The following is a 27,292-nucleotide window of genomic DNA, read 5'->3' as shown; positions in this document are numbered from 1 at the left end:
GGAGCAGATGCAGGGGAACATGCAAATCTCCCTCCAGGACATGTCATTTTGACTTGGAAATATATCGCCATTCCTTTACTGTCACTGGGTAAAAATCCTGGAACTTCCTCCCTAACAGCACTTTGGGAGTACTTACATCAATGGACTGCAGTGGTTCAAGAAGATAGCTCACCACCACCTTCTCAGTGGAAATTAAAAATGCTGGCCTAGCTAGCAATGTCCATGTCCCATGAAAGAATAACAAAAGGGGAACAGAGAAGGTAGATAGAAGGAGACTCTTTCTGCTGGTTAAGGGATCTAGTACTGGGGGCATAGTCTTAAAATTAGAGCCAAACCTTTCAGGAATGAAATTAGGAAACAACTCTACACACAAAGGGTGGTAGAAATTTGAAACTCTCCTCCATAAATAGCAATTGATGCTAGAACTATTGGTAATGTTAAATCTGAGATTGATAGATTTTTGTTATCCGAAGGTATTAAGTGATATGGGGCAAAGTATAGAAGTCAGGCTGTAGATCAGCCATGAGCTCACTGAATGGAAGAACAGGTTTGAGGGGCTAAATGGCTTACTCCTGTTCCCATCTTAGCATTATTTCTTTACTTCAATGGATAAAATAACATATAATATTGAAACACAGCATTCTGTTAATTTGTTTGCTGCCATCATATAGATTTTTCAGTATATGCTTGATGAGAATCACTAATTGAAATGTATTTGTATAATAAGATGAAGCTTTCACCTACTTTCGGATGAGGTCCTTGGGTCTTCCATAAGACATAATTGGATCTTGAGTGAGGGCTAGAAACACCTACAGATGTTTTGTGGAGCTGCGTAGAGCACTCCAACTCCTACTAACTCCGCTAGAAACTACACTCCAATAGATTTAGAGATTTTTTTTGAGCAGCTACTAGTTACGCTGTTTAAGATCTGGAAGTGCAAACTCTGACTAGGGCAAATGACTTTACTCAACTTGATCTGAGATGGGTTTGGAAAATTCATTTTAATATTACAAAGAAGCCTGTGCTCACTTCAAACATCTCTGGGGCCACCTAAATCAGCAGTGGCTTAAACACCTGTGCAGATCTGGTGTGAGTCTCTGCACTGCCAAATTGATTATTGTTATACCTGCTTTAGGCCCATAAAATGGGTGTAACAATGTTGAATTTAGGTCCCTCACTCTCCAAAGGTGTTGTACTGAGGAGGACTTGATGAGGGAAAATGATCTTAAAGCGAACTCTGCCACAAAATCTGGAGGGCAGATCAAAAGAACTGGCTGAAATCCAAAAGAATTCTTACCAAGCACAAATGACATTGGGATCAGGTCAGCATAATTGTTACAGTTGATGGCCATTTTCTCAAAGAAGCGCTTTTGGCTCTCTTCCAGCATAAACCTACAGATATCCAAGAAATAAAATCAAAGAACCATAACTTAAGCAGAATTCACAACTTGATCAGTAGGCATTGTGCAAGGTACATCATTTTAATAGAGAAACCTATGTGATAGGCTGAGACACATGGCCCAGAACAAGTAGAGTTGGAAAGTGAAGATAAGTCAATTAGTACTGGTTAGGCTTGAATGTCAAAAGTTGCCTAGAATCTACAGCAGAGAAATATACCATTTGACCCAGCTGTGCTGGTGTTTACATTCCATCAGAATCTCATCCTGTTCTAATTACCAATTCCCACCCTGTCCCCATATTCCTCCATCCCCTCTTCTCTCTTGATTGAATTAAACTCTCCCTATGTACATCAATGCTATTTGTTGCAACTTTTCCACGTGGCACCAAATTCCACATTCTCACCACTATCTCTGTGTAAAACAATTTTTCCTGCATTATTTGATCTGTTAGTGGCTATCTTATACTTAAGCCCTGTTGCTTTTGACTTACCCCAAAAATGGAAATAGCTTTTGTTTGAAATAGAAATCGTTCTCCACATTCACCCAATTAAACCCCTTCAAGATTTTACATTGCTTTGTCAAGTCTCATCTTAGTCTTTTCTTTTCTACATTCCCAGTCTGCTTAATCTTTCCTGATGGTTGCCCTTTTCAATTCTGGTAACATCCTTGTAAATATTTCTGCACTTTAAGACTAGAAGATGGCGCAATGAGTTTTGGTTTCCATATTGTCAGCAAGAGGGAAGAACAAGTAGATGAATGTGCCATGGAGAGACTTAAAGTCATTATAAGAACATAAGAAATAGGAGCAGGAGTAGGCCATTTGGCTCCTCAAGGCTGCCTGCCATTCAATAAGATCATGGCTGATCTGCCCTAGGCCTTAACTCCTCTTTCATGCCAGCTCCTCATAGCTCTCAACTCTCCTATTATTTCAAAAATCTATCTATCTCCTCTTTAAATACTTTCAGTGATCTAGTCTCCACAACCCTCTGGGGTAAAGAATTCCAGACATTCACTACCTTCTCAGAGAAGAAATCCCTTCACATCTCAGTTTTAAATGAGTATCCCCTTACTCTGTAACTATATCCCCTAGATTGAGATTCCCCCACTAGTGGAAACATCTTCTCAACATCTACCCTGTCAAGCCCCCTCAGAATCTTGTACGTTTCAATAAGATCACCCCCTCATTCTTCTAAACTCTAATGAATAAAGGCCTAACCGGTTAGACATTTTTGATAAGTCAACCCCTTCATCCCAAGAATCAGCCTAGTGAATCTCTTTTGAATTGCCTCCAATGCCAGTATATCATTTCTTAAACATTGGGACCAATGTATACAGTACTCCAGGTGCGGCCTCACCAACCCACCCTGTACAGTTGTTACAAGACTTCCATATTTTTAAACTCCAACCCCCTAGTAATACAGGCCAAAATTCCATTTGCCTTCTTAATTACTTACTGCAGCTGCATGCTTTTTGTGTTTCATGCACAAGAATACCCAGATCCCTCTGTGCTGCACTTTTTTTGGAGTCTCTCTCCATATAAATAATAGTCTGTCTTTTGATTCTTCCTACCAAAGTTCATGACCTCATACTTTCCTACATTGAACTCCATCTGCCAAGTTTCTGCATCACTCACTCAACCTATCAAGATCCCCTTGCAGATGCCTCATGTCCTTGTCACAACATGCCCTCCCACCTATTTTTGTATCATCAGTAAATTTGGATACATTACACACTGCCCCCTCTTCCAAGTCATTAACATAAATAGTAAATAATTGAGGCCTGAGGGTTAAGCCTTGTGGCACTCCACGCGTTACGTCTTTCCAACCTGAAAAAGACCCATTAATCCCGACTTTTTGTCTTCTGTGTATTAACCAATCATCAATCCATGCTAATACATTACCCCCAATACCGTGAGCTCCTATCTGGTGCAATAACATTTAAGTGGCACCTTATCGAATGCCTTCTGGAAATACAAATACACTACATCTACCAGTTCCCCTTTATCAACTCTGCTTGCTGTATCCTCAAAGAATTCTAGCAAATTTGTCAAACGTGATTCCCCTTTCACAAAACCATGCTGACTCTGATTGCGTTAAACTTTTCTAAATGTCCTGCTATTTCTTCCTTTATAATGGACTCTAGCATTTTCCCAACGACAGATGTTAGGCTGACTGGCCTGTAGTTTCCTGCTTTTTGTCTCCCTCCCTTCTTGAACAGGGGTGTCACATTAACGGTTTTCCAATCCGCTGTGATCCTCCCGGAATCCAGTGGGTTCTGGAATATTTCAACCATTGCCTCCACTATCTCTGCAGTCACTTCCTTTAAAACTCTTGGATGCAGGCTATCAGGTCCTGGCGACTTGTCTGCCTTTAGTTCCATTAGTTTGTCAAATACTTTGTCCCTCGTGATAGAGACTGTTACAAGATCTTTCCTCCCATTAGTTCCTTGCTTATCTGATATCTTTGGGATGTTTATAGCGTCCTCCACCATGAAGACCGATGCAAAATATTGGTTTAAATTATCTGCCATTTCCCTGTTCCACGTTATCAATTCTCCAGTCACATCTTCCAAGGGTCCCATGCTCACTTTATCCACTCTCCTTTTAAACGCCCATAGAAGTTCTTGCTGTTTGTTTTTATATTTCTTGTCAATTTACTTTCATAATCAATTTTCTCCCTCTTTATTAGCTTTTTTGTCATCTGTTGCTGGTTCCTAAAAAAATTCCCAGTCCTCTGGCCTACCACTAGTTTTCGTCACTTTGTATGCCTTAGTTTTTGATTGGATACTCTCCTTAACCACCTTTTGTTAACCACGGGTGGTTCATTCTTCTCATCGAGTCTTTCTTTTTGACCAGGATAAATTTTTGCTGAGCATTATGAAATATCTGCTTCAATATCTGCCACTACTCTTTCACTGACCTTCCCCTTGGTTTATTTTCCCAGCCTGCTTTAGACAACTCTTTCTTCATATCTCTGTAATAGTCCTTGTTTAAGTTGAGGACACTGGTTTGAGACCTGAGTTGCTTGCCCTCAAACTAAATTTGAAATTCTACCATGTTGTGATTGCTAGCCTCCCTAGAGGACCCTTAACTACGATATCTCTTATTAATCCCACCTTATTACACATTACTAAATCTAAAATAACCTGTTCCCGGGTAGGTTCTGCAATGTAGTGCTGTAAGAAACAATCCCTGATGCACTCTATAAATTCGTCTTCCATGTTACCCCTATCGATCGGATTTGTCCAGTCAATATGCAGATTAAACTCACCCATGAGAAGTCTAGCACCCTTCTTACATGCGTCCATTATTTCCTGATTTATACTTTCTCCTACAGTGAGGCAACTCTTCAGGGGCCTAAATTCAACTCCCACCTATGACTTCTTCCCTTTGCTATTCCTTATTTCCACCCAAACTGATTCTACATCACGATTTATTGCACCTATATCACTACTGATACCTTCCTTTATTAACAAAGCTACCCCACCTTCTTTTCCTTTGTGCCTGTTTTTCCGGAACATCGATTGCCCTTGAATATTGGGTTCCCAATCTATGGCATATAAGGAATTCATTTGGCCTATCAAGTCCATGCTGACTGCGTGTCAAGCAACCCAGTCAGTCCCATTCCCCTGCCATAGTCTTGTAGCCCTGCAAGTTTATTTCTGTCAAGTGCCTATCCAATTTCCTTTTGAAATTATTAATTGTCTCTGCTTCAACCACCCTCGTGGGCAGCGAGTTTCAAGCCATTACCACTCACTGTGTAAATAAGTTCTTCCTCACTACCACCCCACCCCCTATATTTCTTGTCCAAATTCTCAAATCTGTGACTACTATTCTTAAGATGCTTTTTGTGTCTTCTACTGTGAAGACAGGCACAAAATACTTGTTCAAAGTCTCTACCATTTCCCATTATCATTTCCTCAGTCTCATCCTCTAAGGGACCAATGCTCATTATTGCTACTCTTTTCCTTTTTATATACTTATCGAAGCTTTCACTGTCTGTTTTTATATTTCTTGCTTGTTTTCTCTCATACTCCAATTTCCATTTATTAATTTTTCCATTATTCTTTGCCAATTTTCCCAATTTTCTGACTTACTACTAATCTTTGCAGTATTGAACATTTTTTTTCAATTTGAAACCATCCTTACCTTTGTTAGCCACAGATGGTTATCCTTCTGCTTGAACCTTTCTTTCTCAACTGCATTTATCGTCATTGAGAGTTATGAAATATTGCCTTAAATGTCTGCCACTACTTCTTTAATGTTTTAGCTTTTAATCATTCTTCCCATTCAATTTTAGGCAACTCTGTCATCATACCTTTATTTAAATTTAGGACATTAGTTTCAGACCCAACTTGCTCACCCTCAAACTGAATGTGAAATTCTATCATGTTATGATCACTCTTACCTAGTGGATCATTTACATTTATTTATTAATGCTGTTTCATTATACATTGCATATTACCAGGTCTAAATTAACCTGTTCCCTGGTTGATTCCAAACCACATTGTTCTAAGAAACTGTCCCAAATACACTCTATGAACTCATCCTCCAGGCTACTTTTGGCCCAATTTGATTCGTTCAGTCTATATGAAGATTTAAATCCCCTATGATTATTGCAGTACTTTGTTTTACAAACCCCCATTACTTCTTGATTTATACTCTGTCTTACAGTGTAATTACTGTCAGGGGACATTTAAATCACTCCCACCGGTGACTTCTTTCCTTTGCTATTTCCTATCTCCGCCCAAACTGATTCAAAATTTTGATACTCCAAACCAAGATGATTTCTCACTTCTGTACTGATCTCATACTTTATTAACAGAGCTATCCCACCTCTGTTTCCTTTCTTGCTGTCCTTCCAAAATGTCAAATACCCTTGAATATTCATGTCCCAGTCTACTCACTTTGCAACCATTTCTCTATAATGGCTATGATATCATACTCATTTATCTCTATTTGTGCTATCAATTCATCCACCTTGTTATGAAAACTGCGTGCATTCAGCTGAAGAGCCTTTAATTCTGTCTGTTTACCATTTTCTCTACCTGGACCTTATTTACTGTTGCACTCTTATGTTTGCATACTCTGTTGCTTTTTGTCACACTCTGGTTATCATTACCTATGTTGCTATCCTTCACTATTGCCTTGTCCTTTCCCTTTAACTAGCCAAATCTCCCCTCATATGAACCCTCGCCCAAACCTACTATTTAATTTAAAGCCCCCTCTACATCCCTAGTTATACGATTCACCACTACACTGGTTTGAGCACAGTTCAGGTGAAAGCCATCCCAACAGTACAGTTCCCTCTTTCCCCAGTACTGGTGCCAGTGTCCCATGAATCAAAACCTATTTCTCCCATATCAATTTTTGAGGCATGTATTCAACTCTCTGATCTTATTTACCCTATGTTAATTTGCTCGTGGCTCAGGTAATAATCCAGAGATTATTACCTTTGTAGTTCTGCTTTTTAATTTAGTCCCAAACTGTTCAAACACCCTCAGCAGAACCTTTTTCTTAGTCCTACATACGTCGTTGATACCCATGTGAACCCCAATAACTGGTTCTTCCCCCTCCTACTCCAAGTTCCTCTCCAGCCCTGAGGAGATGTCCTTAACCCTAGCACTGGGCAGGCATCATAGCCTCCGGGTTGTTCTCTCAGCTGCAGAGAACAGTATCTATCATCCTAACTATACTGTTCCATACTACAACTAGATTCCTTTTTTCTCCTCCTCACTTGAATGGCTTCCTGCACCATGGTGAAATGGTCTGTTTTTTCATCCTCTCTGCAGTCCCTGCTCTTGTCCACACAAGCTGCAAGAACCTTGAACCTTTTGGACAATTGCAAGGGGTGAGGTTCCTCCATTGCTACCTTCTGGATCACAAACCTACCTCACTTACAGGCATATCCTCCTGTCCATGACCATGGACCAAATCTGAAGTACGTAGCCTAAGGGGTGTAATTGTCTCCTGGAGCAAAGTGTCCAGGTAACTTTCCCCCTGCCTGATGCATCGCAATGTCTGAACCTTAGACACCACCTCGTCAACTCGGAGCCAAAGCTCTTTAAGCTGCAGACATTTACTGCAGATGTGGTTCCTATGGATCGCACAGGTGTCCACCATTCCCACATGCTACTGCTGCAACACATCACCTGCCCTGCCATCTTCATTTTGTTTGTAATTAACTAATTAAATTTCATGTTTGGGATATCACTCAACAAATATCTGTAGTTATATTATGGAATTTAACTAGTTACACTATAAATTTAATATAATACTGATATCTTCCCAGTACAGGTTTAAACTACTGCCCTAGTTTCGAGGAGAAGTAAAAACTTAAAATTCACCAATTGCTTACCTGTACACCTAATTAATGCCTCCAGCCTTCGGCTCTCAGGTCTTGCTGTCTCCAGTTCTTTCTCTTGGATCATTCCTTTTTGTAAAAGACCAGAACAGAACCTCTTCTCTCACTGCACCAAATTCCCTTACTTACAAAATTCCAGTATTTAAACACTCAATCTTGTTGCACTCAGTCTCCAGTCGCACCTTTGTCCGACCTCTGCTTGCCTATCAAAGGACTGTTGTGGTCGATTGGTATGAACCTCACTGTCTGCCACACTTCCAGATTTGGTATCATTGGCAAATTTTGAAATTTTACTATGTATTCTAATATCATTTATATGTATCAAAAACAAAAACTGTCAAAAGGCAGGGTCCTAACATTTATCCTTGGGGTACATCTTGGTCTACCAGCCTCCAGCCAGATAAGCAATCATTTGCCTTGACTTCCTGTTTTTTGCCCTTAAGCTATTTTCTTAATCCAAGCAGACACTGGCCCTACTATTGCATGAGTCCCAATTTTGTTAGCCATCCTTTTAATCAGAGAATCATAGAAATGTTACAGCACAGGCCCATCCTGTCTGCACTGGCTGTCTGAATGAGCAATTCACTTAGTGCCATTTCCCTGCCTCCGCCAAATAACTCTGCACATTCTTCCTTTACAGGTAACTATCTAATTCCCTTTTGAATACCTCGAATGAACCTGCCTCCACCACTCTCTGGTGGTGCATTCCAGATCCCAACCACTTGCTGCATGAAAATGTTTTCCTCATTGCGCCATTGCTTCTTTTGCGAATTACCTATAACACTATATGTAGAAGAGCAGATAGGTGACCTGGCCAACGTTCCTCCCTCAGCCAACATCAACAAAGCGCAATAAACTAGTCATTCACTTCATTATACTTTTCTGGTCTTGTGTCCTAAATAGGTACTTTGTTTGCTTGAAGAATGGCAGTAACTAATTGCAAATTGAAGCACTAAGAGAGGTGATAAGGTGCCACATAAATGCAAGTCTTTCTTTTTGTTTTTCCTCTGCAGTCTTCACTAGTATTTGAAGCAAAAGGGAAGATTAGAAAAAAAAATGTTCTGATGGAGTAAATAAAAAGTAAATGGGAGGCGGGGAGGGGGGGGGGACAAAAATGGGGAAAATAATCCATGTAAAATACAGAGAATCATCAACATGATGAGGTGATCTTCTGTCACCGAACCTCCGCCCATTGTAGATTATTCTTACCTGTAGATGCAGCTGAGAGTGAGGTAAAGCAGCATGAAGATGAGGAACTCCTTGTACAGTAGTTTGTATATGCTGCCCTTCCACTGTAACAACAGCTTGGAAAACCCGCACAGGCGGGCATTAGCCACACGGCTTGTGTAGGTCACCGTCATACCACAGCTTGAAGGGAGGAACAGTATGTCAACCGTTGCCAGCGGATGATTACCTGAGAATGTGCAACACATTTTATTTTATTTTCTTTGCCATAATTTATTTCTCCCCTCCCCTGGTCCTGAACTTGTGTTAAAATGTATTTCCACAGGGACTGGCCATCATTAACTATCTCAGGTGAGGTGGTCGTGTCGTGGTAATGTCACAAGAGAGAGAGAGAGGGAGAGAGAGAAACTAAAGTTGAAGTCTTAGAGTTGCAAAGGAATTTGTATATATGTCAAAGTTGACTAAATTAAAATCTCAAATGACATCATGATGACTTTGTCAAGAGACCAGGTTCAAGGAACCAAGAAGTGAAGACCCCAGAAGTCCTGGGATCCACAGGAAAGACAGACAAACTCATGTTGAACTTATGCATCGTGCCATGCCTCAACTAATGGAATGTTAAGTATCAATCTTTAATGTCCAATAAATCTTGTTAGTTTGATTCTAAATGAGTGATGGTCCTTTTTGCCAACAAGGTTATTCCTCAAAGAATTTTCTTATTTTGGGGTTTATACAGAATCCAAATCCCTACAAGACCCACAGCAATGTGGTTGACTCTTAAATGCACTCTGAAGTGGCCTAACAAGCCACTCAGTTCAAGGGCAATTAGGGATGGACAACAAATGATGGCCTTGCCAGTGACGCCCATATCCCATGAAGGAATAAGGAAAAAAAATTGGACGTATCATTTTTTTGTATCATTCAACCACGTGGATGATGTCTAATTTTGAGCACAGTTGAAATTCACACATATACCTAGCAGGAGTTAATGAATATTTGAAATCCTGTCTGGGTTTTTACCCCAACCTAGCACACGGGTATTGAAGCAGTGCTCTTGCGACTACCCAGGCTGAGATCAGCTAACTCAACACTAACAGAGGATTGAGCTTGGCATGATTCAAAACCACAATTGCTTTTACCATCGAAGTTAGTGATCAGCTCAGAAAAAAACTGCTTTGAGAAATTAAACCAAAGACCTGTCTATCCTCTTTGATGGACGGATAAGGTTCCACTACTATATTTCAAAGAAGAGCAGCAGAAATCATCTTCGTGTCACTGGGCATTATTTATCCTTAAATCGACATCTGAAATAATAATATTGTTTGTGGGAGCTTGCTGTGCATAAATTCTTCAGCTGTAAAATGCTTTGGGATGTCTTGAGATCGTGAAAGGAATGAGATAAATGCAACTTCCTTTCTAAATGGATGCATGTTTCCATGGATAGTTGGACTTAGATTGTAGAAAGTGAAAATAACATAGGGACTGGGAGAATGCTGGACTGTAATATTGCCTAAGTAATTATAACAGTATGTAGCACGGTAATGTTATCCAACATGGTGTCTATGGTAACCCAGAACATTAGATTGTATCAGATTAATGCATTAGTTTGCCACACATTGAATATTCAGTATCAGACTGTGATAGAACAAGAGTATCCAAATAACACTCCATAAATTTCAACAATGTTAGTCAAATAAAGTAAAATTGTGACATAGCAAGACTATCAGAATGTAACACAACGTTAAATGGGTACACAGTGCATTTGGATAAGTCTGAGACCGATTCTAATCTAGTTGTTTCCTTTAATGTTTGGTTTAGGAACCTGAACATGAATGTCTTTCCTTTTGGGATAATTTGCTAGGTTCTCCTGGCTTGGCTTTCTGAAAGCAGCATTACCCACACCAGCTGACACCCATCATTGAAAGTACAAAATGGTTATGACCCATCGCAATTTCAGGGAAATCCACAGATGTAGAATATCTTTCTTCAGAAATACTTTGAAGTCATTCCTAGTCATTCAGCTTTGCAAGTTGGACAGAACATGAGCAAGGATGTTGTTAGTAATGATTAATTAACACAATCAGATGTCATTTTACAAATGGTACTTACTGTAGTTTAGTGCAGCAGGCTTTCTGTTTTCTTTCCGTTCGTGTTCCAATTTCCAACAGGTTCCGGAAAGCTCATTTTTTATGTGAGCGTGGTAATATGCCAAAAGAAAAGTGTGTGGAATTTCCAAACCCTTTCAAGTAGCAGTGGTCACTTGATCAGCTAATCCGCAAGTTTACAACACTGCTTTGTTCTTGTGTTAATCCCTTTCTCTGACATTCTCAAGTTTTTATTGCTATTTCACAACACAAAGTGGTTGGATATACAAACTTGTAAAATACCAAACCAATATTTGACCACTAAGATTTAGATCCTCAATAACATGATTCTTTGCATTTTCCACACTTTTAAAATCCCAACTGTCTAGCCTTTGGCCCTCTGCCACAATATTTTTGCAGCTAATGATTTTCTCAACCCCGCCCTCTCCTCCACCTTTGATCTACTTTTCATTAAAACCATTACTCTTTTGCATCTTGGCATTTCCCCCTAGTATGGCCCTCATCTCTGCTCCCTTAAGTCCAAGGGACACAGACTTGAAAGGATATGGTGACAGCTGGTTTAGCTGGTCACTGCAGGTCCTGGTTGAACCACTATTGGGTCCTACTCTTGTCTACTAAAACTGCTCATTATTCCAGGATCATCCTGGTTTGGCTAAAATAACCCCAGCTTCTTTTCTCGATTGCAACGGGTCATCTTAAAACCCTCTCCCCTGCCTCCTCCATTCTGGCCTCCAACAGTAAGTGCAAGGTGCTCATGGACTTCTTTGTCACTAAGCTCAAGACACCCAATCAGCTGTCTCTGCTGTATCTCTCCTTTCCACCAACCTACTGGGCCAATCTTCATTAAAATCTCCTCCTGTCCTAGCCCTGAACATGCATCTTTCCCTCACCTATCTTCCTTCATGTCCTGCCGGAGCTCATCTTAGAGTCGTAGAGTCATATTGGCACAGAAAGAGGGCATTTGGCTTATTAAATCTATACCAGCTTTCTATAGAGCAATCCAGTCAGTCCAATTGGCTAGGAAGTCAACTCATTTCAACTTCTTATTGAGAGGCAGACTCAATTTCTCTCATTTGAGTGACAATTTCTTTCTAAACAAAAACGCACTTTTTCTTTCTAACTCATGCTGCTTATAAAGTGCATGAGGTGGAATGGCAGAGTAGGGTCTCATGCACCTAGGAAACCAACTGCCCACATCAGCTGTTATTGTCTCCCTGGTGACTGTAGACCTTAACCTGCAATATTGCTTTAATAGACTTTAACTGGCAGCTCAATAATTGCTAATAACTTATTTTGTTATTACTCAGAGAGAAAAGATAAATGCTAGAGTTACACATCAGGCTTCCCAGCATGTAAAATTAAAAAAAAGACAGCTTAAGAGTTTGGGCTTACTGCCTTTCTCAGAACTGCAGTCCAGAAATATTAATCCAACCTTTTTAAATGTTGACAGACATGCTGTGTACTTTCAGCATTTTCTGTACTTATGGTATCGTCACAAGTATGTGCTATCCATGAGACCCACCTCCTGCTCCCTTGAACCATGTTAGCTGATTTTGTTAATGGTTCTCTCTTTTTGGTGTTGTACCTCTCTCCTTTTAAATGTACCGTCATCACCCCTGTCCTCAAAAAACAAACCTTAACCCCACCTTCCTTGAAAACTACTATCCCATCTCCCTTTCCTCTCAAGTCCTTGAATGTGTTGTTGCCTCCAAATCCATGCTCATCTTTCTGGGAACTCTATCTCCCTCCGGTCAGGTTCCATCTCCTCCCATAGTACTGAAACAGCTCTTAACAAAGTTACAAATAGCATCCTAAGTGACAAAGATAAACTATCCCTCCTCATCCTTTTTGATCTATCTGCAGCCCTTGACCTCCAATGCCTCTCTGCTGTGGTCCATCTGGGTGAGACTGCTCTCACTTGGTTCCATTCTTATCTACTTAGTCATAGTCAGAGTATCACTGGCAATGGCTTCTCTTCCTGCTCCTGCATTGTTACCTCTGTTGTTCCCCATGGATCTATTTTTGGTCCCCTCCTATTTCTCATCTACAGGCTACCCCTTAGTGACATCATCCAAAATCACAGCATTAGTTTTCACATGTACCCTGACAACACCCATCTATCTCAGCACCACCTCTCTCAACCCCTCCACTAAATTGTCAGAATGCTTACCTGACATCCAGTACTCGATGAGTATAAATTTCTTGCAATTAAAGATTGGGAACACTGAAGCCTTTGTTTTCAGTACCCACTGTAAACTCTGCTTCCTGAGCTACTGACTCCATTCCTCTCCCTAGCAACAGCCTGAGACTAAACTAGTCTGTTCACAATCTTGATTTCATATTTGACCCAGAGATGAGCTTTCAACCATGTATTCATGCTATCATGAAGACCACCTATTTCCACCTTCTTAACCTCACCCAACTTTGCCCTTTTTTCAGCTCCTGCTGAGACTCTCATACGTGCCTTTGTTACCTCTAGACTTGACTATTCCAATAACCTCCTTCATTCTACCCTCTATAATCTTGAGGTCATCCAAAGCTCTGCTGCCCATATCTTAATCCATTCATCTATCATCCCTATGCTCGTTGATGTACATTGGCTCCCAATCAAGCAACATCTTGATTTTAAAATTCTCACCCTTGTTTTAAAATCACCACATGGTTTCCCCCTTCCCTATCTCTCTATTCTCCTCCAGTCTCACAATCCTTTGAGATATCTGAATTCATTTAAGCATGGTCTCTTGAGCTTCACCAATTTTAATCACTCTGCCGTGCCATCAGTTGCCTAAGCCCTAAGCTCTGGAATTCCTTTCCTACACCTCTCCACCTTTGTACATTGCTTTCATCCTTTAAGACACTCCTTAAATCCCACCTATTTGACCAAGTTTTTTGTCATCTGCCCTAATATCTCCTTATGTGGCTTGGTATCATATTTTGTTTTATGATGCTTCTATGAAGCATCTATGGATGTTTTATTATGTTAAAGGTGCTAAAAAAAAGTTTTTATGGTTATTTGGCACAACAAAACTAAAGTAATCATTTGAACAGGCAAAACCAATTATGTTTTTTTTTCACTCCTCTGTTTTCCAATTTTAAGAATCTCTTGCGGTTAGGCCACACCTTCAGTTGGGTGTGATGAGGCATGAATACCATTAATATCAAACCATATTTTGATTGATTAGACGGAGGTGCAAACAGTGAGGTGACAGTGCAAAGGGGGCAGCAGTTCCCCCTCATTGGGGTAAATAGAGGGTTAATGCATCCTGCTCTCTCTGGAATGAAGAGAGGAACACATTGTACCCATAGGGATGGCATAACAAGCAGAAATCACTTTTGTCCAAGATGGATTATTAATTCTTGCTGGTCACAACACACTCAAGGTTAAAATTGGTTACTGCTGGATATGTATGCAAATTTCAGAGAATACACTTTCCCAATTGGTTGATATAGACACTTTAGGCTAATGGCATCGAGCTTGTTCAGGAGGTCCTTAATATATGTTGGTTGATTTCTATCATTGTCCTTGACTGTTCAAATTGATAAGAACTGATCAATGGCTCAAGCCAGTCAATTCAAATACAAGCATCCTTTTCGTGCCTGGTGGGCACCGCGGGGACTGGGGTGTTTTGTTGACCCCTTTAATGACATTTTAATTTAAAGTTTGTAAGTTTCCTTTAAACTTTGTTCTTGGTTTTACAGCTGACCTGAATTAGTGGCTGTGCCTGATTTATCCCAATTTTGTTAATTTAGTTTAATTGTTTTGACTCTATAAGAGTTACAAGCATCCTATGAAAAAGAAAGACTTGCATTTATATAGTGCATTTCATGACCACCAGATGTGTCAAAGTGCTTGACAGCCAATAATCTTTTAAGTGAAACCAATTAAACCAAATCAACAAAATTGGGATAAATCAGGCACAGCCCCTAATTCAGGTCAGCTGTAAAACCAAGAACAAAATTTAAAGGAACCTTACAAACTTTAAATCAAAATGTGATTAAAGGGGTCAACAAAACACCCCAGTACCCGCGGTGCCCACCGGGCACGGATTGACAGCCAATGAAGTACTTTTGAAGTGCAGCTATTAATGTAACGTAGGCAGCCAATTCACACACAGCTGCCACAAACAGTATTGCAGGAATGACTGGGTCTTCTGTTTTTATGGTGTTGATTGAGGAATTAATATTGGTTAGCACACAAGGGAAAGCTCCCCTGTTCTTTGCAATAATGTCATGGGATCTTTTATGTCCACCGGTGAGGGCAGAAGTGGCCTTTGATTAATGTCTCATCCAAAAGATGGCACCTCTGACAGTGCAGCACTCCTTCAGCATTGCACTGGGGTATTTGTCTTGATTTTTGTGCCCAAATGTTGGACTTAAACGCAGAACCCTGTAACTCGGAGGCAAAAGTGCTACCAACTGAACATTGTACAATCATGAGCAAACATTTCTAACCTTAGGATGGAGGGAAGGTCATTGATGAAGCAGCTGAAGATGGTTGGGAAGAGGACACCACCCTGAGGAACTCATAGTGATGTCCTGGGACTGAGATGATTGACTTCCAACAACATTCCTTTGTGCTAGGTATGACTCCAACCAATGGAGAATTTTGCCCCTGAATCCCTTTGACTCCAGTTTTGCTAGGGGGTCCTTGATGCCACACTTGCTGCCTTGATGTTAAGGGCAGTCAGTCTCACTTCCCCTCTAAGGGTTTCAGCTCTTTTGTTCATGTTTGGATCAAGGCTGTAATGAGGCAGGAGCGGAGTGGTCCTGGCAGAAACCAAACCGAGTGTCAGTGTGCAGGTTATTTCTGTGTAAATGCCTTCTGATAGCACCATTGACCATCCATTCCATCACTTTGCTGATGTTCAAGAATAGACTGATGGGCAGTAATTGGCCCAATTGGATTTAATTACCTGGGCAATTTTCCATATTATCGGGTAGATGCCAGTATTGTAGCTGTACTGGAACAGCTTGGCTGGGGCTAGTTCTGGAGCGCATGTCTTCAGTACAATTGCTGGAATGTTGTCAGGGCCCATAGCCTTTGCAGTATCCAGCGCCTTCAGCCATTTCTTGATATCACGTGGAGTGAATTGAATTAGCTGAAGACCTGCATCTGTGATGCTGGGGACCTCAGGCGGAGACTGATATGGACCATCCACTTGGCACTTCTGGCTAAGGATGGTTGCAAATACTTCAGCCTGGTCTTTTGCACTGATGTGTTGGGTTCCCCCGTCATTGAAGATGGGGATATTTATGGAGATTCCTCCTCCAGTGAGTTGTTTAATTGCCCACTACTATTCACGCTGTAGGGGAAAGAGATGGAGAAAAGAATAATGTCATCTGGTAATCCTCTGCAGCTGATATGATGGATACAATTGTTTCTTTTACTGCGTGTTATGATTTGACTCTTCGGACGTGTGACTCACAGCTGGAGTTTCCCTGATTGTTACGGCTCTGTGCATTGACTGGGGTGTCCACACTGGTTTATGAACAGCAAATTGCAAAATGACAAACCCTGTGAAAGTCCTGCCCTTGAATTACAACCCTAATTAATGCTTGCAGCCAAAGAGAGAGCCTTTCTGACATAAATGTATAACAAAGAATTATTTTTGCTCCCTTCCAATTTCTTCCTCCTCCTGAAGATGCTGATTCCTGCCCTGGACAATTGTCACTCCACGATTCCTCACTCAAATGGCCTTAATTCATATGTGAGCCTTGTCGGGCTATTCAACAGTAGAGAAATGGGGGCCAATCTTAATCTTGCCCAGTGTTGACACACTGGCCCAGAATTTCACCAAGTTGGGTTAACTCAGGAGCTCTTTAAAAATGGTGGGTGGGACCTGATTCTGGGATTTCTGCCCCCGTTCCCATTTCCAGCAATTTTCACTGTTACGGGATAAGGGGGCAGATATTCCACCCACACGCAGCGTTCCTACCCTTGCCTGCTCCATTGAGGGAATGGGAAGTTTAAAACTCCCTGCAGTTTTAGTGGAGTCAGGCCTATTCAGGAAGAAGACTTGGTTCACAGCCTCGCAGAGGAGGCATGAATCATGTGGGACCTGCAATCCCAAATGAACAAAAAAAAAACAGGGACCTGTTCCTGGAATTCTTTCATTGGCAGGCTTTGAATCACACACAAAAAGAATGTGCTTTCAGTTTCAAAAGTTAGATGCTGCATTGTAAGTTAGATATGTTTTCCTGTAGCGATTGGCTGCAAGCATTAATTAGGGTTGTAATTCAAGGGCAGGGCTTTCACAGGGTTTGTCAATTTGCAATTTGCTATTCATAAACCAGTGTGGACACCCCAGTCAATGCACAGAGCCGTAACAATCAGGTAAACTCCAGCTGTGAGCCACACGTCCGAAGAGTCAAAACATAACACGCAGTAAAAGAAACAATTGTATCCATCATATCAGCTACATATCCAACGTACAATACAGCATCTAACTTTTGAAACTGAAAGCACATTTTTTTTGTGTGTGTTCCAAAGTTTGCCAATGAAAGAATTTCAGGAACAGGTCACTGTTTTTTTTTGTTCATTTGGGATTGCGGATCCCCCATGATTCATAAAAGTGGTTTATGTTCCCAGTGTCCTTTTAAAATGAAAGAAAAAAATTTCAGCAGTTTTCAGAGAAAATAAAAGCCCCCACCTGCTCTGGGATGCTTTGATTGATAGGACATCTTGTATAGCTTAGAAAAAAAGGGGAAAAGTTTTAACGTTTCAAAAAACAATTATTTACATTTCCCAGGAATTGTTATTATAGCTGAGCCAATAATAAATGATTGGCTGAGTTTTAGTAGGACAAAACTCACTTGCCTCAGCAGGGTGCTATGTTCAGATTTTGATTTAAAATTTTAAGAGGCTATTAAAGGATTATCTGACTTTGATGTGGGTAGTAAAATATATGTTTGTTTGTTTTTACAACAGATTGACCGCTTGAGAGGATTCTTATTTTTGAATGGGTTTTATGAGTCTTTTCAGTGTCAAATCAGAGCTGTATTAGATTGCAAGAAATTTCTTTTTTCATGTTTATGCGGCTCCAAGGTCTGCGTGTAATGGATACGGGATGAGTGGCTATGGACAATACCTGGGGATCATGAAGTGGGGAATATGTGGGAGCATAGAGGGCATGAGGGGACATGGCAAATATGAGGGACCATGGAGAGGGAATGGAGGCAAGGGAGAATGGAGGGCTTTGAGGTGGCACAGGAGACATGGGGGCATGGAGGGGGAATGTAGGAGGCATATGGTGAGAGGGGATTGAGGAGTGAGGATTTGAGGGCCTGACATTTATCAATGTCCCAGTAAATGGAAGCGGGCCTTCCAGACTGCTGCCCTAGCCATCCGCCCACCTCTGTTGTTACCTTGGGCCTGCCTCTGGAGGTGGTGGGCCCAACTCTATCCTGCCCCCACATCCCTGGAACATAAATATCCCAGGCAGGAGTCTTTTTTAAAGGAGGTGGGCCTGCTATATCAGGAAGTTTCCTGACTTAACCTTCTACCTCCTCCAGCCCAAAATCTGTTGATTCACAGGATGCTGATCGAGAGCAGGAACCCTGATTGGCTTCAACTTGCCTGTAATCCAAGTGTTCTAGACTAAGTTTAGCAGCTCCAACTGAAGTCAGTTAACAGCACAGACTTTGTATGCTTCAGAGATAATAGCCTTGATTTTTAAGCTTGCTCATATGGCAGGAATGGATGTACTCTTGGCAGGGGGAAGTTAAAGAGGCGGCCAGGTGCACTGCACTCCCACATCTCTCTCCCACCAATTTGACTGGTAGTTTTTTGGGAGCATTGAGATCTACAGGTAGGTGGGGGCCTCAAATATTAAAAGGTTGAGGTCTAATGTTGTGATTCAATAATCCCCATGCAGCTGATTTTATGTTTTTTTGGCCAAGGACTGGCCCTGCATGCCTGCGCAGACAAGAGAGAGAGAAAACGGTGCAAAGGGACAGGTCAAATGACCTGCAACAGAGTAGCATTATCTTGTAAAAATGTGTCCCAAGGGAGCAGGATATGGGAGGCGGACAGGGAGAGGTCCCAAAAGGCAATCCAAGACTAGGGATAAAAGCCAGAGGACAGAAGTATGTCCCTTAAGTGAAGTTAAAGAAAGGAGCGGAGCAATAAGCTCTGAATTCAAGAAAGAGCCACATGGAGCAGACCTTAAGCGAAGTGGGCACTAGAGGAACCCTGAAGATCTGAGAAGGCAGCCAAAGTTTGGTGACTCTGTACTGAGGGCTCTTGGGGTAAAGGTACCCCTTTTGGAGTAGTGGTATTCTGCTTGGCACAGCCAAAACATCTGAAATTGTGTGAGGAAGATGAAGCTTGAGTGTACTTTTTTCCAGGGGAAAAAATCTCGGAAGGCGAGATTGAAACCCTATGAGATGGGTCATTGTTGAAGATGTTTGAGTGGGAACGACTTTTGAAGAGAGCTCCAAGGTGAGATCTTCAGATGTGGAGACTGGAAACCCTTGTGAGAAAGATGAAGTTTCAGTAAGATCGACTGGCTCACAATGTGACAAATGTCTGGGTGGATTGTTGAGGAATCCATGGAAACTTTTGTTTGCATTTGTCAGCTATTATGTAGTGTGGTGTGTCTGACTGCAGTTCGCCTGTTAATTCACATGTACCTCATACTTGCCCTCAATATAAGAGTATAAGATAGATATTGTAAATTGATTTAACTTTCTGAACTTGTCTAGTAAAGTTTGTTTAAAACCCATGGAATCTTTTGGCTTTATTCACTTAGTAAGCATCTGACTCTCAAACTTTATCTACTTTAAACAAAACCTTTTGATCCCTAACTGGATCTCCCCCCACGTCTTGGGATTTGGCAAGGACCATAACACTTGGCTCTTGGGAATGGCCAGTCATTGCACTATTTCCTGCTCTCATTGGCCAGCCAATGAGAAGCCTTCCTTTGTAGCCTAGCCATCTCTGACATTGAGGTATACACTTAACTTCAAACAAACTTGTATCCTAAATCTCTGGATTTGAGCTTTGCTGTAGTCTTGAGGGTTTTTTTCCTCTTTTCTTCCTGCTCTTTCCCATTTCTTGAGAGTGCTTCACTGCTCAGCCATTGAAGTCTGGAGTTAATTATTACAGGGCAATAACTTAATGAAAATGGTTTCTTATTACAGTGTGTGTGCGCCTGGCCAAGGGTCAGATTGTCTGGCAGTGTATGTCAGTAAAAACCTACAGCTGAGTTCACTAAGAATATGAGCAGCTTATGTCTGTTATTTATTCTCAACTTACCAACTAACTTCCAAAGAAGCTTCCAAGTTTTTTTTTGCTGTGCAAGATTTTGATTGCCTTGTTGTATGTGAGAAGAAGACAAAGAGAGAGAGAGTTAGGTTCGGTAAGATGGAGCCTGGATCATGAAGAGTTCACACTGTGGGAGGTCTCATAAACATGGATATGAGGTAAATGCAGCTGCATCCGCCTCCCAGAGAATGAATCAGGAGTTGGCCGTGAAAGGGGAAGCAGAGATAGAAGTTTGTACCTCCTCTGCCCCTTACCGTCAGCTAGAGTCTCTCAGCAGGTGTATGGACCTCTGCCCAGAAGGTAACAGGTTTCTGGAATCTTGCACTGTGCTACACATTGAAGACAACTTGACCATCTTCAGGTAGGATAGATTGTGGAAGAGATACAGAGGCGGGAGAAGGGGAAGAGTCTGATTAATTCTTACACATTGCAGTATTTTCAGACCAGAGTCTGATTAATGCAAGGGTTTTCCATAATCCAAAGGAAACCCCAAATCACTAAACTGCATCACAAAACATTTGCACAGAATGACTTTCAAAATGTAAACTGATCAGTGATCTGTTCAAAACCCATGTTTAGACACCTGGACCACGATTTTCCAGTCGTCGGGCGGGGGTGGTCGCGGAGCTGACTGGCACCCACGATCGGCTCCGCACTGCGATTTCACGTGGGTGAGCCAGTTCAGTCTCGTGCTGCATGGATCGCAAGCAGTAGAGTGCTACCTGTGCGGTTGGGGGAGGAGGAAGAGCAGGCCTGGCGCGCAGTTCGTGCATGCATGCGAAAGAGTGCTTCAATCTCCCTGAGGCATGGAGCTGCCCCAGGGAGATTGAAGCACTTTTTGAAAAAATTATTAAACACAATAAAAATTCAATGAAACATGCCCTCTCATGTGTCACATGAGATGGAACATGTTTTTAATTTCAAAGGAAAGTTTTTATTTAATTTGTAACAGCTTTAGGAAACCTCATCCCGCTTGTGGATGAGGTTTCCTAAAAAACATACAGCCCGCTTGGCCTTTTTGCCTGCCCGCCAACGGTAAGTTTGGATGGGCAGTGTAAAATTCAGGTTAATTACGTCCTTAAAGGCCTTACAATTAACGGCGGGCGTGCACCTGCTGAACGAAATATCACGCGAGTTCGCGATGACGTCAGGATGCAGGGCCAACGTTATCACGCGTCATTTTACATTCCGGGTGCGCCTGACATGCCAAATGTAAAATTCTGCCCTTAGTGTTAACATATGAGTGATGTTTTATGATATAGAGACATTAATTTAAGATTTTTGATGAATTTTTACCTGTGGCAAAGTAATCATCAGCACTCAAGCCATGATCTCAGCCCTCTAACCTACCTCCATTCTATTCTATTCCTACCCTGATTCTGCTCCAGCCCTAGCCACAATCAGACCTTATTCCACCTCCGCTGTGAACCATTTTAATCACTTCATCATTCATGGCCATGTCTTCAGCTGCCTAGCCCTAATCTCTGGAATTACCCCTACCCCCTCAACCCCTCTACCTTGCTTTCCTCTTTTAAGACCCTCTTTAAAACCTACCTCTTTGACCAAGTTTTTGGTCATTGCACCAAATATTTGCTTCTGATGGCTTTTGGGATTGATATATGGTACCAGCCAATAATCCTGACTATAGTGAGATCCCAGAGTTTTGTAATAAGAGCAACTCAGTTGCTCCGTACTCCCTTTATAAGAGCAATGGGTTTATGGACTGGGCAAAAATTGCCTTCCTATCAGTGAAGTGACCAAATGCCCACCAACAGCACTGACACTGAGGTTGCAAGCAAACGCTGACCTGTGTGCAATTAAATTCACCCAAGTTATTCAAATTAGGAAAAAACCAGATGTGATGCATAATTATAAGCTGATGGTTTACAAGGTTGATATCAATTACCTGCGCTCTTCCAGCAAACAAAAGGCCAGAAGAGGAACCAAGATTGTTTGACATATTCTTTGAATTGAGTCAGTGACGAAGAATAGAAAATGTACCATGTTTTACTATTTCATTGTACGTGTTAAAGTCAAAAGAAAATGGGATTTGATCTCTTATTTGCATTCACATTGGTGAATGGAGTTATTCTGGAGAATTGAACACTTTTTGGGCTGGACTTTTGTGGAGTTGGGGTGACTCAGCTGACCTTTAAAAATGGCTTCTGGGAGCTAATTCCCGGATTCTCAGCCCCATTCCTGCAGCCCCCCACCCCCCAATTTTCATCAGCACAGGTCAAGGGTGTAGGCAGGGTGGGTCACATGCCTGCGCCCTGCACTCCTGACCTGGCTGGCTGTATTGTGGGGATAGACATTTCCTAGCTCTCCACAATTTTTATGGAGTTGGGCCAGCTTTTCAATGAATTGTGGTTCACAGTCCCTCAGTGGCATCATGAACCATAGTCTGGGTGAGGGAACCTTTTGAAACATAAGCTCAAAATACTTTACCCATGCACCCCCATGCCAATCCATGCCTCTCCTCCTACTCCCCATGGCCCCTCGCCTTCCATGCCAACCTGTGGCACTTCAATGCCCATTTACCCGGTATACACTGTACAGAACTGATGAATCCTATAGTTAAAATGTCAGGTGTGAAAAAGCTTTTAAAAACCAATCATTCATTCATAACTTTCTTAGAAAAACTTATTGTACCACAGCCCTATAAAAGTGTCAATTAACTAATCCTTTAAAGTATCAATAGCAGAAACTGCAAGCACTTGACACCTCTTTATCCTGTGTAAATAAACATTGAGTAATTGAGGAATACATCTAAGAGAGAAAGATGTCAATCATGCAATGTTTTCCCTTGGGGGCAGCTGTTGCAACAGACTAAAGGATGACTGGGCCCTCAGACAAGCTCCCAAGGTGGGCATGCTGAGCCGGGAAATTTCCCAACTCCTGCTCCTTGCCAAAGGATGAAAATCCAGCCCATCATTTCAGAAACTTCATGTCAGCATCAAGCTATCAAAAATCAGTTAGATGCAATGTCAAACTCCCTCTATGCTTTTCTACCTGCCGCTTCCCACACACCCCTCCTCCAATAAAAGTGGTTGAGTTGCTAACATTGATAAAGATAAAGTGATGTCTGCCTACTTGCATCATTTTCTGTCGCTCAATGTCCATTGCTCTCAATATGCCACAAACATCAGGGCTGCAAGATTGGCTGCCTTTCAGTGGGCTTCAGGCACTTTCCTGGCACGAGGTGGGAGATAGTTGAAATGGGCAAGGAGCGTGAGGAGACATCAAGTATGCAGGGCAGGTGGGGCAGAAGGGGAAAAGGTTAGAAGGAGTAGCCTGATTTTTTTAAAAAGCCTCTCATTTAACGCCCATTTAAATTGGGAAATACATAACCGTGGAACTGTTCAGATACTCCACGTTCATTACAAAATGCTGCATATTGCAATAAAGTTCGTGAGCCTACTGTACTTACTATATGGCTTTTCATAAGCATGTCTGATTTTCCAGGCGTCAATGTGCTGAGGCATGCCAGGGACTCGACCCATTGTATTATCAGCCCTGATGAATGAGATTGGCAATTTTATACAGTTGGCCCCATTCCTTTAGGCACTGCATTGAGAATGTCCAAGTTTGTTTATTATATGAATCTTGGAGGCAGCAGACAGGAGAGACTTTTAGGCCATCAGTGTTGGACCTGACACCAGCTCCCCAGAGGTGAAAGGCAAGTGTCTAACTCACTGAACTACTAACTGATGGTTTTAACATATTTTGGTATCATTCATCAATTATAGGTACAAATTTGCACTCCTAGGGAAAAAATAGAGATGATGGGTGAAGATTAACAACGTGCGACTTTCTCTGAGGAAGAGTGAGGTAAATCATGCAGCCTGAGCTGTAGGTTTTGGGAAATGCAATGCTCCCTGAGGTGTGATTTGAGGGGATTGCTATATGTGATGCACCCTGTTCTGTTTAGGGGTATTGTAGCAGGTAAATACATTCTGAGCTGTAGGTTTATGCAAATGCACTTACCCGGTTTTGAGATTTTTAATAATTATTTCTTAACGGAAAGGGTTTTGGGACTGTTTTACAATAACAGCATCAAATTGCATTTATATAGTGCTTTTAACGCAGTGAAACATCTCAAGACTATCAAGCAAAATTTAACACCATTACAACCAGTCCCCGGGTGAGGTCCCCCAATATGATCCCGGATGAGGTACTCCAAATTATTATACTCCCTGGGTGAGGAGGGATGAACTGACACCCTTTCTTTATTCAACCTCCTCGGTTGGTTGCAACAAGATTAACTTAAAAAGGATCCCTTCCCTTATGGATACCTTTTCCGAGTCCAAATGTATTTATGTTTTAAAAGGAGCCAATTTAACCAAGCTGTCTTGAATCAAAGAGCGAGTTTATTAGTTACTAAATGCAAGAAAAAAATAATAAAAATGCAATACACATACACAGATTAGAAATGAGAAATATAAGTTAAGAAGATATACAGATCAGTCTTTTGGCTTGTCTGTGAGGAGTTTGTTTTTATTTATTCGTTCGTGGGATGTGGGCGTCTCTGGTGAGGCCAGCATTTATTGCCCTTGTTCAGGGGGCATTTACGAGTCAACCACATTGCTGTGGGCCTGGAGTCACATATAGGCCAGAGTAGGTAAGGACAGCAGATTCTTTCCCCAAAGGACATTAGTGAACCAGATGGGTTTTTACGACAATTGGCAGTGGTTTCATGGTCATCATCAGACTTCTAATTCCAGATTTTTTTCATTGAATTAGAATTTCACCATCTGCCATGGCAGGATTCGAACATGGGTCCCCAGAGCATTACCCTGGGTCTCTGGAATACTAGTCCAGTGAAAATACCATTATGCCATCACCTCCCCATATGGTGAAGCTTTGCGGCTGTTATGTTGGCGTGATTCCGGTAGTGCTGACTTTGGCGGTTGAGTGGTTAGTTTAGAGATTCTCGGTTCTACAGGTTAGCCGAAAGGAATTGTCCTGTTATATTTTCGACTGTGGCTTTGCTGACTTGTGACTTGCTTCCAGCAATCAGAGAGAGAATCCTTTTTACCTGCAAGTGGAGGGATGCTCAGTTGGTGTTCTTCAGCTGTGACCTTCACAGCATACCAGAACAGAACACCAGACTAGCACACAGAACTAGGATTGCAACTGGCTTTTTAAAACCCCTTTCTTTGTGTATTCTTGGAAGGGAAAAACAAACATGTCTTTTGCCCAGATCTGTTTTCTTTTCAACTCAGTTTATGTTCACAGTCTGGGATATAGCTCAACAGGTGGTTTCAACTGAGATGGTAATCATTTTCCATTATCTCCGCAGCCACAGGAGATTACAGTTCAGTTTGCATTGTATCTTTTCCTTTGAAGTGCCTCTGTCTGAAGTAGGCCATGTCACACCTTTTAGGTGTGACATTCTGTTCTCTCTCAACTAGTTGGTCAAGTACTCCACATAGGAATTTTCCAGCAAATGGTTACCTTACAGTCTTAGCCAGCTTTTGCTTGTATGTCCTTTTTAAAAAAAAACACGTCTCATTTAAACGTTCAGTATGTTCATAAGTAATTCAGGGGTAGGATCCATGGTCATGACAACACTGAGCCATATAAGGTGACATTAGGACTTGGGATCCAAAGACTTGTGGTCAAAAAGGTAGCTTTTTAAACGAGCATATTAAAAGAGGAGAGAGAGATAGAGAGGTTTAGGCAGGGAATTCCAGAGCTGTGGGCGTTGGTAGTTTATGCTTAAGTGTTTAAAACAAAGTAAATTTGTAAGGATGTAAAAAAAACTGCTTCGGGCATTGAACATATATGCATCAAATCCAGATGGGCCAGTTTGTGGGATGTCACAGCTCATTATTTATTCCAAAATTCTTTACAAACCCAAACCTAAACCACTAGGTGGAGAAATAGTGGTAGCTGGGTTTATTGATAAGCCTACTAATGAATAACGGACCAGGGAGGAAGTCTGCACCACAGCCCTTCCCTGCTGGGAGCACGTAGAAAGGGTCATGGAATCGGGTTTTAAACAAGAGACTGTTTGGTGTAACTCGAGGGCCCAAAGCTGGGGGAAAAAACAAAGGGCAGTTTTTGCAGTTGGAACAATTTAGAAAGAATGGTAATAGCAAAAATAATTTAGTCAGCTCACAATAGGGGCAGGATGTGAGGTTTATTATTTTTCCCCATTTTTAAGGAGAGAGATGATGAGATTAAATTAAGTGGAATTTTCCTTGACTATTACAGTGTTCACCTGCTCTCTGAAGTAAAGCAGTTTAATGGAATATAGCTGGCTATGTTTTCACAAAGTGTTTCAGACCAAAAGCTGGAGAAGGGCATGCATGAAAGACACAAGTATCATTCAGATCACAAGGAGATACTATTGTTACACCTTGAATTATGCTATTTTTATGATTAGATATTGGGCAGTATTAGCACAGTGCTGAGTGCAAGAGACCTGGGCTCCTTATTATATAGAATTATGCAAAATTTTACACTGCAGAAGCAAGCCACATTCAGCCAGTGTTTATACACTACATGAGCCTTCTCCCAATCTATTTCATCTTCCCTAATAGCATATCCTTCCATTAAATTCTCCCACATATACTTATCTAGCTTCTTGTTAAATCTATCTACACTAATTGCCTCACCATTCCATGCATTAGACCATTCCACATTGCAAAAGAATACCTAAAGCAGACCCAAAACTTGGGATGTGTGCAGTAAACTCTAGGTTGAGGTATGCTGCCTCCTAGGTTATCCATTAGGCAGAATGCAATGCACCATGCCCCCTGAGCTGTAGGGCCAGAGGAATGTGGTGTGTGATGCTTGCTTAGCTGATTATTAGGGGAAATACACCCTGAATGTAGAGTGCAGTATAATTTGACTATAGGGTAGTAGCAATACAGTTTTATGCCCTTCCAAACAAGGGAGGAGAGGTGCAATCTGTTCCCTGGCCTCTGAAATCTAGCACCAGATGAGGAGAAGATTCAAAAAAATACA

The 27,292-nt window shown here is 41.5% G+C and overlaps 1 protein-coding gene across 1 annotated transcript in view; it reads right to left on the bottom strand.

Moving 5' to 3' along the window:
• The window catches only part of LOC121282835 (bestrophin-2-like), a 38,913-nt gene extending 29,790 nt beyond the window's left edge, over nt 1-9,123 (bottom strand). The window contains exons 1-2 of the mRNA XM_041196648.1: nt 8,972-9,123; nt 1,298-1,392 (exon numbers count right to left, since the gene is read on the bottom strand). Coding sequence (XP_041052582.1) covers nt 1,298-1,392; nt 8,972-9,123 — 247 coding nt within the window. The remainder of the gene's footprint in view (nt 1-1,297; nt 1,393-8,971) is intronic.
• Nucleotides 9,124-27,292: the final 18,169 nt, after the last annotated feature.

This window comes from Carcharodon carcharias, chromosome 10 (genome assembly GCF_017639515.1).
Source record: "Carcharodon carcharias isolate sCarCar2 chromosome 10, sCarCar2.pri, whole genome shotgun sequence".
NCBI lineage: Eukaryota > Metazoa > Chordata > Chondrichthyes > Lamniformes > Lamnidae > Carcharodon > Carcharodon carcharias.
Note: the sequence above shows the minus strand (reverse complement) of the source record. Positions and strands in the feature narration are given on the sequence as shown.